Genomic DNA, 13,325 nt, shown 5'->3' with positions numbered 1-13,325 from the left:
GAACAGCAACCTTCATTTTGCCTCAGCTAAAACCTTTTCTACCTCTACAGCTTCTGTGGAAAAACACCGGCCAGAAAGAACACAAACATCCTTGTCAATTACAGACCACAAGGAAGTTCCGCTGTCAGTCAGGGGGAGTGAGGGCAGCTGGATCACAACAAGAGGGAGTGGCAAAGGGCTGAAGGGCAGAGGAGGTGGAAAGGAACATGAAGGACCACAGAGAGACTGGCGAAGAGAACATTGATCTCAACTACTGGTCCACGAAAAACAGTTGTGCGGAATGAGCTAGAAACAGATCAGGCAGGGAGTTCAGAAAAGTCTTCCAGACATCAGGAAAAGTTAAAAAGAGGAGAAAGAAACAGGTGAAATGGAGAAGCTATCGATAAGGACGGGTAAATCTGACGGCTGCAGGAGAACAAAAAGCAATTCAATGCTGACATCTGGCCAAACCAATCAGAGGGAGGACAGTCACAGAGCCCCCAGGCCCCATTTCTGAAAGCTGTGGGTGACACAGTCCCACCCTTATGTTATGCAAGACTACCAGAGTACCACGTGATGCTGATGCCAAATTTCCTGAGCGAATCTATTCTACCTAAGTCATTCAAGGAGGAGTGGCCCTGGCCTCCCAGCTGGCCAATGCAACCCACCATCATTGTAGGGCAGAATTAAGTCCTGGTCAGAGGACTCCATAGCTTCTTTCACATTCCTGGCAGTTCCGTCGCTGCACTCCAGGCTGGCTAAGGTAATAAAGGGGAGATTTTCTGTGATGGTGAATCTGGAAACCATTGCTTTCCAAACTTAATTTGCATCATTCACCGTCTGGGCATCTGTTAAAATGCAAGCACTGACTCGGTAGGACTTCTCTAGAGGGCTTCAGTCCTGCCACCTCACTTCCCCTCTTCCCAGTCACAGCTCCCAACCATGCCCTCCTCTCTGAGGGCAAACACTGCAGGATTTCTTTTCTCCCCAAAGGACCCATCAGGGAAAGAAGTCAAGTAGGAATTACAATTTCTCTTTTTTTTTTATTGAAGAAAAAAAATTTCCGCCTCCTCCCAGCCTCCCATTTCCCTCCCTCTCCAGTCTGAAGAGCAGTCAGGGTTCCCTGCCCTGTGGAAAGTCCAAAGTCCTCCCCCCTCCATCCTGGTCTAGTAAGGTGAACATCCAAACTGGCTAGGCTCCCACAAAGCCAGAACATGAAGTAGGATCAAGACCCAGTGCCATTGTCCTTGGCTTCTCAGCAGCCTTCATTGTCTGCCATATTCAGAGTCTGGTTTTATCCCATGCTTTTTCAGTCACAGTCCAGCTGGCCTTGGTGAGCTCCCAATAGATCAGCCCCACTGTCTCCGTGGGTGGGTGCACCCCTTGTGGTCCTGACTTCTTTGCTCATGTTCTCCCTCCTTCTACTCCTCATTGGGACCTTGGGAGCTCAGTCCGGTGCTCCAGTGTGGGTCTCTGTCTCTATCTCCATCCATCGCTGAAGGCGTAAGTCACTAACAATGCCACACCAGTTTGGAATTATGATTAATAGAGTGATATTTATTTAAAGGGGAAAAAACTTACAGATCTCCGTCCCAGACAACAGCCCTCTGTGCAACCAGGAAGGGAGTCTAGTCGCCAGCTGAGCAGGAAGTGGAGAGAGGAGAGGGAAGTGGCTGCTTTTTTAAAGGGAGAGAGACCACACCCCAATGGGCTGGTATCTCAGAGGCTATAGGCTGGAGGAGCGGAAGGACCTCCTGCAACACATTGCCAGATGAAGGTTCTATGGGGATGTACTCACTCATAATTGGGTTCTAGCCACAAATAAAGGTCAGTGAGTCTATAATATGATATCCTAAAGAAGCTAAATAAGAAGGTGAACCCAAAGAAAAACATATAGCTATCCTCCTGGTTATGGAAAGTAGACAAGATTGCCGGGCAAAAAATTGGGATCTTGGGGTGGAGTGGGAGGGGGGTAAGGGGAGATGGGGAGAGAAAGTGAGAAGGGGAGGAGGGGGGGAACTTGGGGAAACGGGATGATTGGGATAAAGGAAGGTTGGATAGGAGAGCAGGGAAGCACATATCTTAATTAAGGGAGCCATCTTAGGGTTGGCAAGAGACTTGGACCTAGAGGGGCTTCCAGGTGCCGAGGGAGATGTCCCCAGTTAGTTCCTGGGGCAGCTGAGGATAGGGAACCTGAAATGACCCGATCCTATAGCCATACTGATGAATACCTTGCATATCACAATTTCTCTTCCTTGTAGGAAGGCATGAGAAAAGACAGCTGTTTGGTAGGTGAGTCCCAGGTGCTGGGTAAACTTTCCTTCTGGCCTCTGGCATTGGGGAAGAATTTCTCTTCTTCATGTTGGTGACATGTTGGCATTTCTGTAGGAGTTATAAATGCAGTGAAAGGAACCTACAGGCAGTCGTGGAAACCGGGTTACATTGATCTCTTTTTATATTTGCTCTGCAAAAACATTGTCTTTTGCACCGTGATAGTCAGCATTTAGCTGGCCCCTGTGAGCTGCAGGTCACTTGCCCAACAGCCAAGCCTCTCCTGAGAGAGACCTTGGTGACCCAAGGCCTTTACCGGAAGGGCCACCCTAGGGGGCCGCACCCGACGACACCCACAGCGCCTTCGCGCGGCTCCACCGAGGATTACAGGCTGGTCCCGGAGTGCAATGCACCGGTCTTGTGCGAACTGACAGCGCAGCCAGCCTCACACCCGTGCCCTGCAGTACAGTCATCTAAGGGTGCCTAACGCCCCGGACTGTTTAAGAGTCTCCCCTGTTAATTCCGCGCGCGCGCGCGCGCGTGTGTGTGTGTGCACGTGCGCACAGGCCCGTGGGGGCCGGGACGTGGGACCCCGGGGATGGCGTCAACGGCGGTTGTGACCGTACCGACCCGGCACAGGCCTGGTCCTAAGCAGGCGCTCGTGGGACGCCCGGGCTCCCCGGAGCTGCAGTTCACGCCCCGTGACCGGGAGCACAGCAGCCTCCACGGGAGGAGCAGCTTCTCCAACAGGACTCCTCCCAGTCGCCTGCGCCGGAGACGCAGAAAGAAGGGCGCAGGCGCGGCGGGCTGCGCAGGCGCGGTGCGGGCGGGAAGATGGCGGCCGGGTTCAAGTGAGTGGCGGTGCGCACGGAAGGCGCGGGTGTGGCTCGTGGTGGGGACCCGAGTGCTCGTGGGGCTGCGGGAGGGCTCTGCTCACGGGAGGCGCTGAGCAACAGCGCAGCCAGGATGCCTCGACCTCATATCCGAGCGCCAGGTCGCGCTACACGGGAAAACCGGAGTGCCGCCTTTGGAGGGACCTGAGACCTTTGGGGCTCTGATGGAGCCCCAGGCTGCCCACGCATGTAAACCTCTAGCTCGTGTGTCTGCGAGGGCGTGCACTCACAGCTGCTGTGACTTCTGTCTGCGTGTAGTTGACGAGGCCACAGGAACCTCCCGTAACTGCAAAAACACAGTCCTTGGTGGTCGCTAATGCAGATTACCGCACGGCATCAGATGCCGTGTCCCCAGCTTCAGAACTAGAGTTGCGTTGCCGACACCCAAGTGAATCCTCTTCAAAGTGTGTCCAGGGCCTTGGACTCCGGTCCCCTTGACCGGGGCACAGTAAAAGGGACCGATGAAGACGTGTTGCTACTGTTAGGCCTTTTTATTGCTATGGTTAACACCTGAGCGTGTGGAGATTGATGCCCCAGCGTCACACCCTTAAGTGCTGGCTTTAGACTCTGGGATGCATACTGACGGACTTTAACACATTTTTACCATATTTCAGAACTGTGGAACCCCTGGAGTATTACAGGAGATTTCTGGTGAGTAGAGGCGATTTCGTATGTCAGACCCTTTGATAAGTATACTTCAAGGCATAGTTTTTCAGTTCCTTTACATTATTGAGGCTTAATGTGTTCTCCTCTGCATAAGTGGAAAAATATGTAATCTATTTTCTTATACACATTTAGAAAGAAAACTGCCGTCCTGATGGAAGAGAACTTGGGGAATTCAGAACCACAACTGTCAACATAGGTGAAGATATACTTCATTTCAGTTGCTATGACACCCGGCCCTCTTAGGCTCTGTGCCACTTTTCCCCCAGCCAATTATACTATCTATGCGTGAGGTATTTGGTGATGTTTAAAGCTTATTATTATGTCAGCTTTGTCGTTGATCTAAGCCTGATTAGCTCAAATTGGGGGACAGAGGAAAAGAGATTAAGTAGTGATACCATTTTCAAATCACTGATCTGAACCTGTCAAAAGTTCCAGAGGCAACTTCAGAGGTCGAGCCAGATAACCATACAGACTAAAGCATCTGAATGACTTTGTAGTCAAATAAAATGCATTTATTCATTCTCCTTTGCTTTTTTAGAAGGTTGTTTATACGTGCCGTGTTTCCCTTTGCAGGCTCCATCAGCACGGCGGACGGCTCTGCCCTCGTGAAGCTGGGGAACACCACAATCGTCTGCGGAGTGAAAGCAGTAGGTTCGCTGGTGTCTGGTGATGGCCCAATTCCAAATTAGTTTCAGACTCACAAGGTCATAGTTAATTAGGGCTCGGAATGTAGATCTACCCCGACCTGGGTGTACCCCTTTCCAAGGCAAATAACTGAATCTCAGCACCTCTTACTTTAAAATTTTGGTAAGATTGTTTTGAAATTAGCTTATTACTGTGTTAGCTTTTAGCTGTCCATAGTCTTTGTTAGTCTTAAAGGAGCAGTAGCTGTCTGCTGGCTGCCTGCTCTTGGGAGCACCTTCTTAGGAGCTTTGCTGATTTACTGGTCTCCACCTCCTGCTCAGCCCATGACGTTCAGTAGCCCCCTAGTTTGTCAGGCTCATAACAGAGTCTGATGACAAAGCCTGTCCTTTCTGACATCACACTCAGCGACTTTCCTCTTTTAGAGGTCTGTGGTCACGCTGAAGCGATAGCTATCAGAACATGTACTCCTTGCCAGCTTTCTACTTGGAACTTAATGGTGCTGTCTCATTTGGGCCTTGGAAATAGCCCCTGTGAGTAGGCAGGTACTGTTCACCTGTCCTCATAAAAGCAGAGAAACGTCTAAGGTCAAATAACTTGCCCCAAGCCTCTGAGCCTAGGAAGTATGTGTCTACAGCTGAGCTGGGCTAGTTACTATTAGTTGTCATACTTGTGACTCCAGCTAGTTACTAAGTCTTGCCATGTTGTATCATTTGGGATTAAATTCAGATTCTCGGGGCCGGGCGGTGGTGGCACACACCTTTAATCCCACCACTTGGGAGGCAGAGGCAGGCGGATCTCTGTGAGTTCGAGACCAGCCTGGTCTACAAGAGCTCGTTCCAGGACAGGCTCCAAAGCCACAGAGAAAAAAAAAACAACACCAAAGTCGGTCATGGATATTCAGATTCTCGGCTCCTGAACAAGTACACAGATGGGGCAGAGCCCATGGATCCTCATCATGAGGATGAGCAGCAGTCTGTTCACGCTGCCCTTTGACTTCCTGTGAGCCATTGGGAAGGGCAGTGCCAGTGTCCTTGATCCCCCAAGCACTCTAGATGCTGATCATGGGGTATTGGCCTGGGATGTCTTCCGTACAGTGTCTGTAACTAACTCCTAGACTGTCTTCATGGTTTTGAATGGCTCCTTTCATTAGAATACATTTATTTGCTTTTGTAGGAGTTTGCAGCACCACCACTAGATGCTCCTGATAGAGGATATGTTGGTGAGTTAAATGCGCTTGTAATTTTAACAAACACACGAGTAAGCTTAACGTGAACTCTTGTAGTGGAGTTCTGATAATTGAGGTAGTGGTCAGAAATAATGTCCCCTCATCCCAAAGCTTTCTGCTTGTTCGATAACAGAGGTAAGGTACACCTCAGAACTTCACCAACTCATATGGGTTGTCTCAGTTTACACTGAGTTGTATACATTCCTTATCCAAGGATGAGTTGTCGGTAAAGGCCATCAGTGCGGACTGAAATCTGTCTGCAGTCAGCTTAGACTCGGCAATATTTTTGTCTTAGATTATCTTTTCTTTAAGGTAGGAACCAACATTCAAAACTTTCATAGTTAGTTGTAAGCAGAGGACAGTTTTGCTACACACAAGTATTTGGGAGAAGAAAACAGAAAAATTGTGAAGAATTATGATTGAAGCATAATAAGCTTTTGAAGCAGTATGGGAAAACTTTAGACAAGTATAAATTTCCTTTTCTCGGAGCTTGGCAATCTGAGAAAAAGTCATTTTAACACTGCTGTGCTTTCCACCCAAAGAGTCTTATTACCCATTGCCTGTGCTATGGGCAGTCCCTGTACTAGGAACCTTATCGGGGACCTCTGAGTGTCAGCCTCAGTGTCCCTTCAGAACTCAGATTTACAGCAAGCGCAGGACTTCGATCTGAGGGTGAAATGAACTCTACTCCGTATTTGTCTGTACCAGTTTCATTACTCTTCTCCTGCTTTCTATTCTGGAAAGTTCCCAGTTTATATACCAGGCAAAGCAAAGGCAAATCTCTGAGCTTGGACCTCCCTTTCTCTCTGAAAGTCCCACTGTGATCTATATGAAAGACTCCTTTCCTGGCTGCATGCCCAGCGCCTTGCCAACTGAGTTGATCTTCATTGCACTCGTTCTGGTGGGTCAGCCTTCTGCTCTATCAGCTGAAATCTCACTGCATGATTCCTATGGACCACTGCAGAACCTCAGCTGTCGGGGAAGTTTAGTTCCTAGCTGCAGTGTTTCTTTCAGTTCCTAATGTGGACCTACCACCGCTGTGTTCGTCGAGGTTTCGGACTGGACCTCCTGGAGAAGAGGCCCAAGTAGCCAGCCAGTTCATTGCGGATGTCATTGAAAAGTAAGACTTTTATGAGGAATTTTTACCACCGTGCATTATTAAATATTTTGCCTTCATATTTATTGTGTTCTTTATCATTAAATCAAGCTCACAGATAATTAAGAAAGAGGACTTATGCATCTCTCCAGGCAAGGTAAGAACAGACTGAACTCTTATGAACTCTGAAGTGACTGTGTGCATGTGCTTTAATATGGTAGTGGGGATGAATCAACAACCTTAAACCCTGAGATTCTAGAGTTTAGAAGGGATTTTTTTAAAAGATCATTATTCATAATTGTCTAAATAAACATAAATCCTTTCCAACTGGGTATTAAGTTTGATGAGCTAGGGTCACACTGTGTACCTTGGCTGATTTTTACCTCCTAGTCCTTTTCCCTAATCTCCCTAATGCTGGGATTACAGGTTTCTGCCATCGTGTCCAAGTAACAAGTAATAAATAACCTGTCTGGGAGCTAACTTTCAAGCTAAGGTTAACTCACACACACTTTTCCTCTTAAAAAAAAAAAAGGCTTTTATTATCCCTTAGATCAGGTTTTGCTTGATATTTATAGTGAACCCATGTGGAATCTTCCTATAGTGCCTTCCTTTACTAATTTATAGTGCTAACTAGCACGTAAAACCTACATTGTACATAGAGAACACAGATTACAGCTGGGCCTTTCACTTACTAAGTAGCAGCAAGAATAAACCTTCCTCTTTGCACCTATAGCTCTACTTAGGGAAAGGACAAGTTTATCACTTGTTGGTTTGCTTGTCAAAAGTCTAGCTTACCCATCCTGACCACTTTGACTTCGTACTTTATAAATGATAGGGGAAAAAATTTAGACTTTCAAATCTTACTTGCTTATCTAATCAACGGTTCTGTAATTCTTAAGCCTAAGGCAACAGGCTTAACTATTCAATTATCAGGTCTAATTTACTTTGTGTGAACTGTTTTAGCTTGCTTGGGTCCTATACTGTGACCTTATTTGCCTAGACTACGATGGAAATATTTTGGATGCCTGCACGTTTGCTTTGTTAGCAGCTCTAAAGAATGGTAAGCAGCCTAAATAAAACATTTTCCTGCTAATCCGGTCAGAATCCAGCTGGTCAAAACCTTTGGCAAGGTTTTCTTGAGATGTAATCGTCATTCACATGTTTGTGCTGTGAGACAGTATCCCATAGCCCAGGCTGGCCTTGAACTTATCCTTCTATCTCAGCATCTCAGAGGCTGAGAATATTTTAAGTATGAACTACCTTGCCCAGCTTGTGTTCCTAAGTTAGTTAAATTTACAGGGTCTTCTGAAAGTGAACATCCTAGTTTTATATTCTGTAATGTTTTAGAACTGCTTTGACTGTTTCCACCTGTAGTCATTAGGGCAGCCGTCCTTCCTAGAATCTGCTGACTTGGATAAGGGATTCTTACTGTAATCCAGGTAGCTCATACAGGCAGACATAAATATCACCTGATAGTGATGTTTCCTAGTAAGGGTCTGGGTAGTTTGGTAATGTCTTAGAATATCACTTGTGCATATTCCAGGTCATTCTACATGACCAGCAATCGACAATAAAAGCCAGGCATAGTTGTCTGTGTCTGTAACCTCAGCACACAGGTGAGGAAGACGGCAATTTGAAGCCAGTTCAGACTGCAGAACGATCCTCTATCTTCCCAACTTAGAGTGGAAGATACAGTTAATAGTACTAGTATAGTCCTAGTTAAACATCAGTCCAGCCTGCTTGCTTCCTTTGTAATAAAACGATACCGAAGAGCAGCACTTACTACTTTAGGAGGGTAGATGACTAAATGAGTATTATAGATACTTTGAGCTGGGCAGCGGTGCATGCCTTTAATCGTAGCATTTGGGAGGAAAGGCAGGGGGATCTGAGCCAGCCTGGGCCACAGAGCAAGTTCTAGGAAAGATAGGACTACATAGAGAAACCTTTTTTTTTTTGGGGGGGGGGAGTAAAAACAAAAAAAGGCTTGGCTGGAACATAAGGTGTTCTGAAAAGCAGTTTTCATCCACCATAGTTATCTCAATTGTTATGAGACTTAAAATTGTCCTGGTAACAGGTGAGTAGCACATAACTCTTAATTCGAGTGAATTCCAAGCTAAATGGGCTGCACTACATAGTGAGATCCCGTCAAATCAGTAGTTGTTCTGGATGAGCTAAATGGGGGAAGAGTTAAGAAAGGATTGAAATGAAGCTATGTACCACATTCATTTTATGTTTACTTGCCTTTTTCTAGTACAGTTGCCTGAAGTAACTATAAATGAAGAAACTGCTTTAGCAGAAGTTAATTTAAAGAAGAAAAGTTATTTGAATGTTAGAACAACCCCAGTTGCAACTTCCTTTGCTGTGTTTGATGAGTAAGTTAACCAAATGTACCATTCTGGGTTCTAAGCTAATAGCCTGTTATCTTGTTATTTAGCTGTCTTTACAAGAAATGTCCTCCAGTTGATCACCAACCCTAATTTGCTGTGGATATCTGAGCCCTGCCCTGCAGTTCCTTTAGTCAGAGCTTCCATCTGCTTGGCATCCTGATGTACAGGATAATTCTATGGTCACCAATTGCCCCTATGTTTCTTTATGCCCTTTTTCCTTTATGGTGACAGGTATTGTATAGGGCTGGTTCATACCAGGCAAGTGCTCCATTGCTGAGCTATGCTCCAAGCTCCTACTCTATAAACTTCTGAAACTGTCTCCAGTATTTGCTGCAGAATCTAAGAAATTCCCAAAGCTGAAGAGCAAGGAGTTCCTACGTACTGGGCTGCAGGGTGCTGCCACTCTGGCTTCCTTCAGTCCTGGATTAGCTCTTCCATAGGCTAAAATCAAAGCAGGTCTTTTAATGCTGTTTGAAATTAGTCTCTTCCTAGAAATGATACCCTACCCCCTCCATGCATTGTTTTAATACCTTTTTGTTGTTGTTAATGTAGCACTTTGCTGATAGTTGATCCTACTGGAGAGGAAGAACACCTGTCAACAGGAACCTTAACAATAGTAATGGATGAGGAAGGCAAACTGTGTTGTCTTCACAAGCCAGGTATGTCCTTTTTACTGCAGTGGGGAATAGCTGGGGTGTCAAGTGGAGTGTGGGATGTTTGGCTGCTTAGCTGACGGAAGTTTATGATGGTCTTTGCTGTTTCAGTGTTGTGTGTCATCCTAAACTTAGGACATATCTGTCTTCTAGAGCCTTTCTAAAACTAACCTGCAGGTCTTGAGACCATACCACTTGATTTAGATGTTGTTTGATTTCAAAACAAACACTTGACATGATCTTCAACTTTCACAAAATAATGGAAACACTAAAAACTGGCCTAATTTTTCAGGTGGGAGTGGACTTACTGGAGCTAAACTTCAGGACTGCATGAGTCGAGCAGTTACGAGACACAAAGAAGTGAACAAGCTACTAGATGAAGTCATTCAGAGTATGAAACACAAATGAAGCCACCACAATTGCAAAACAGATGTAAAAACTTTATTTATTACACTGTGCACAGGCTTTTTATACTAAATAAATACCAAACTACATTCTTTTGGAAGATATTTCTAGTAGTTCTTAGATTATTTCTGTAGATGGTATATACAAGAAAACATTTAGCCATGTAAGAACCACAGAGTTGTGCTTTTGTATAAACTATGCACCATCTATTAATGTAAAATACTGACATCTTAGGAGGAAAATGAAGCAAAAATACAATTCATTCAGTGGTCTTGTGTTTGTAAAAAAACAAAAGACAAAAGGAAAAAAAAATTGCTCAGAATTTTGGAGTGGTTGGCATGCCTCGCTTCACTTTACTCTTGGACTGGCCACCTGCATGCCGGTGACGATGGAGCTGGGCTGTCTGTGCGGCTGCTGCTGCCATAGCCATCTGCTGTTGCAAGAATCGCAACTGCTGCAAAACGGAGGGGGAGAAAAGAGATCACATTATGCTAAATGCACAGGTGTGGCCAGTTGCTTCCCAGGAGTGATGAAAACAAGCCTCAGAGTGGAAGCATGGGGGAACAAAGGGTACTCCTCCAAACTACGACAGTGCAAGAACCTGCTGAGGGCTTTAAATACGATTCTTAAAAATGATACAATTATCTGTTACTTAGCCCTGGCAGTCCATATTGCAGTAATGCAGCAACTGTAGTTACCATTTTGTTGTATAATGATAATTCATAGTAAAATAAACTATCAAGAGTGCTGACACCCTTTTCTAAAATAATTTGCAACTTTTCTAAAGCAATGGGAACACTCAAACAGCACAGAATCATAAAAGTTAATAATTGGTACTTAAAACTATTTCAAAATACGATGCACATTAAAGGGGTGTGTGAAATGTGCCACCAAGACCTTAAAAAGGATCTAAAGTATGCATTGTTATAGTTTACACTTAGTGCTACAAGCTGACTGGCATGTCAGATTTCTAAAAATAAAACTAAGTTACTGACCAATTGCTTTAGCAGGAAAGCCCCACTGCAAAGCAGTATTTTGGAACTTAAGGGTTTTAATTAATCAAATGAAGCTGCTAGATTACTTGAAGCTGCTGCTGCTGCTGTTGCTGCAAGGCAGAGGAGAGCTGGAGTCTCTGCTGAGGAAGGCTTTGCTCAGGTCTGTTCTCGGCAGAGCCAAGCTGAGACAACACTACAGGAGAAGGGGAAAGCAGGCCCGTTAAAAAGTTTGAAGGCAACCAGGGTTAGAAAACACAGCATAGAAAATGAGAAAAAATAGAAATTACCTTAAGTAACAAATCATAACTATTTCAGAATAAATTTTGTCTCCTGCTAATTAAGGGTATCATTGATTCCAGAACATTCTGGCTATACAGAGGGAAGGAAGTACACAGACAAAAGTACTGCATTCCCTCCCCCCTCTTTTAAGTCTCATCCCAGGCTGGCCTCAGAACTCACTATGTAGAAACAGCTAACCCTGAATTCCTGATTCTCTTTTCTCCACCTGAAGAATGCTTTGGTTATAGGTTTATGCATCGTACCCAGTGTTCTGAAGCTGAAACACTCTAGCACCTCAACTACATTCTGTCTCCATAGCATCCTCGTTGCATCCCAATGGAACGTGATACTGGCTGGACCTTTGTCTGAAAGCCACCCTTATATGATGTACGTTCTTTTAAAATACAACATCCAGTGAGCTTGCAGAGATGACTGACAGCTGATTGGGCCGTTCCTATCATTCCACATTCTCAAAGAGGTGAAAAGGCTGACCAGGCTTAAGTGAGTACAGTTTGTCTACAATTCTTATCACAAATTTACTATGGCTATTTTAGAAAAATAACTTGTGTGGTAAAGGTACATTAGTTACAGATCTGCATTTGGAAATTCACAAATTCTAAATTACAGCTCTTTGTAAGAAATAGTTTCAAAATACAAGTGTGAATTACTCCTACTAAGGTACATCTAAACTTGAAAACTGGAAGTTACAGAAATCAAAAGCAAGCACACAGGGACAATTTACTGAATCCTCAAATTCCATTATAGCTTTGCTAATCATTTTTATTAAAATTCTATCTCTTGGCTTACTCAAATGTGAAGTCAGAATTCAATACAGCATTACCTTTTGTTTACCATTTCCTACTTTCATTCATTCCCTACTTTCAAGTGGGAGCATTCAAGTTAGTTTCATATTTATAAACAAGTAGCTTACATAAGTTTTGCTAATTATAAAGATTTAACTCATACAATACAAACTGAGAAAAATTATGCAATATAGGACAATGTGGTCCCAGGTAATTAAGAAAACAGAATTAACCAATCAGCTGTCAAAGTAATTTTTAAGGAAAAATTCTTGGTCAGTTGTTTGTTAATCTTGTAGTTCACAGATTGAATACTTCAGCCTTTTTCGGATTACTGCTTGCAAGAAAGAAAAGGGAAATAATTTACACAGTGAGATCAGAAGGAAGTCAGGATGATACCCACCAGCTGCCTGTGACTGTGGAAAACCTCCTACTCCAGTAAGATTAATAATAGCAGCTTGCTGAGCAGTTAAAGCCTGTTCTTGCGCAGTTAAAACTTGTTCAGATCCCTAAATTTAAAAAAAAAAGTATGTTACTTGTGCAAAAATGGCAAAACAAATTGAGCCAGTGAAAAAAAAACAGTATCTCTTTGATGTATGAGGAAGAATAAACAGCTTAGGTTTCGTATAAATTATGAACACATGTAGAAGTAGCAAGCTTGGAATGAACAAAAACAAATGCTAAATTAAAACCTCACATCACTTCCAGAACAGTGCTATTATAAAACAAAAGAAAAATCCAAAAATGCACAAAAGCAATGCATTGGATACAATTTCTTTCCTAAAATGACCACAAAGACTATATATACACACACACACACACACACACATACATATACATACATACATATATACATACACACACACACATATCACAAATAGAGATATTTACCAGCAAGCTAGAATAATAACTAAAAACCATGAATAAAAATTAACTATCGGAGGCCAGGCGATGGTGGTGCACGCCTTTAATCCCAGCACTCGGGAGGTAGAGGCAGGCGGATCTCTGTGAGTTCGAGACCAGCCTGGTCT

The 13,325-nt window shown here is 44.2% G+C and overlaps 2 protein-coding genes across 2 annotated transcripts in view; one reads left to right on the top strand and one right to left on the bottom strand.

Moving 5' to 3' along the window:
* The first annotated feature begins 3,058 nt into the window (after window positions 1–3,058).
* Window positions 3,059–10,324, top strand: Exosc8 (exosome component 8). The gene is made up of 11 exons (XM_005343980.2): window positions 3,059–3,101; window positions 3,758–3,794; window positions 3,942–4,005; window positions 4,383–4,456; window positions 5,628–5,673; window positions 6,694–6,799; window positions 6,887–6,932; window positions 7,739–7,835; window positions 9,027–9,147; window positions 9,715–9,821; window positions 10,108–10,324. Exons 1-11 carry the CDS (start codon window positions 3,085–3,087, stop codon window positions 10,221–10,223), a joined length of 831 nt encoding a protein of 276 aa, XP_005344037.1. The 5' UTR covers window positions 3,059–3,084; the 3' UTR covers window positions 10,224–10,324.
* The window catches only part of Supt20h (SPT20 homolog, SAGA complex component), a 37,095-nt gene continuing 34,011 nt past the window's right edge, over window positions 10,242–13,325 (bottom strand). Inside the window, exons 23-25 of the mRNA XM_026778892.1 lie at window positions 12,698–12,803; window positions 11,302–11,408; window positions 10,242–10,674 (exon numbers count right to left, since the gene is read on the bottom strand). Of these exons, the coding sequence (XP_026634693.1) occupies window positions 10,537–10,674; window positions 11,302–11,408; window positions 12,698–12,803 (351 nt within the window). The 3' untranslated portion in view covers window positions 10,242–10,536. The remainder of the gene's footprint in view (window positions 10,675–11,301; window positions 11,409–12,697; window positions 12,804–13,325) is intronic.

Source organism: Microtus ochrogaster, chromosome 1, assembly GCF_000317375.1.
Source record: "Microtus ochrogaster isolate Prairie Vole_2 chromosome 1, MicOch1.0, whole genome shotgun sequence".
In the NCBI taxonomy this organism is placed as follows: domain Eukaryota; kingdom Metazoa; phylum Chordata; class Mammalia; order Rodentia; family Cricetidae; genus Microtus; species Microtus ochrogaster.
This window is presented reverse-complemented; position numbering and strand designations above follow the sequence as displayed.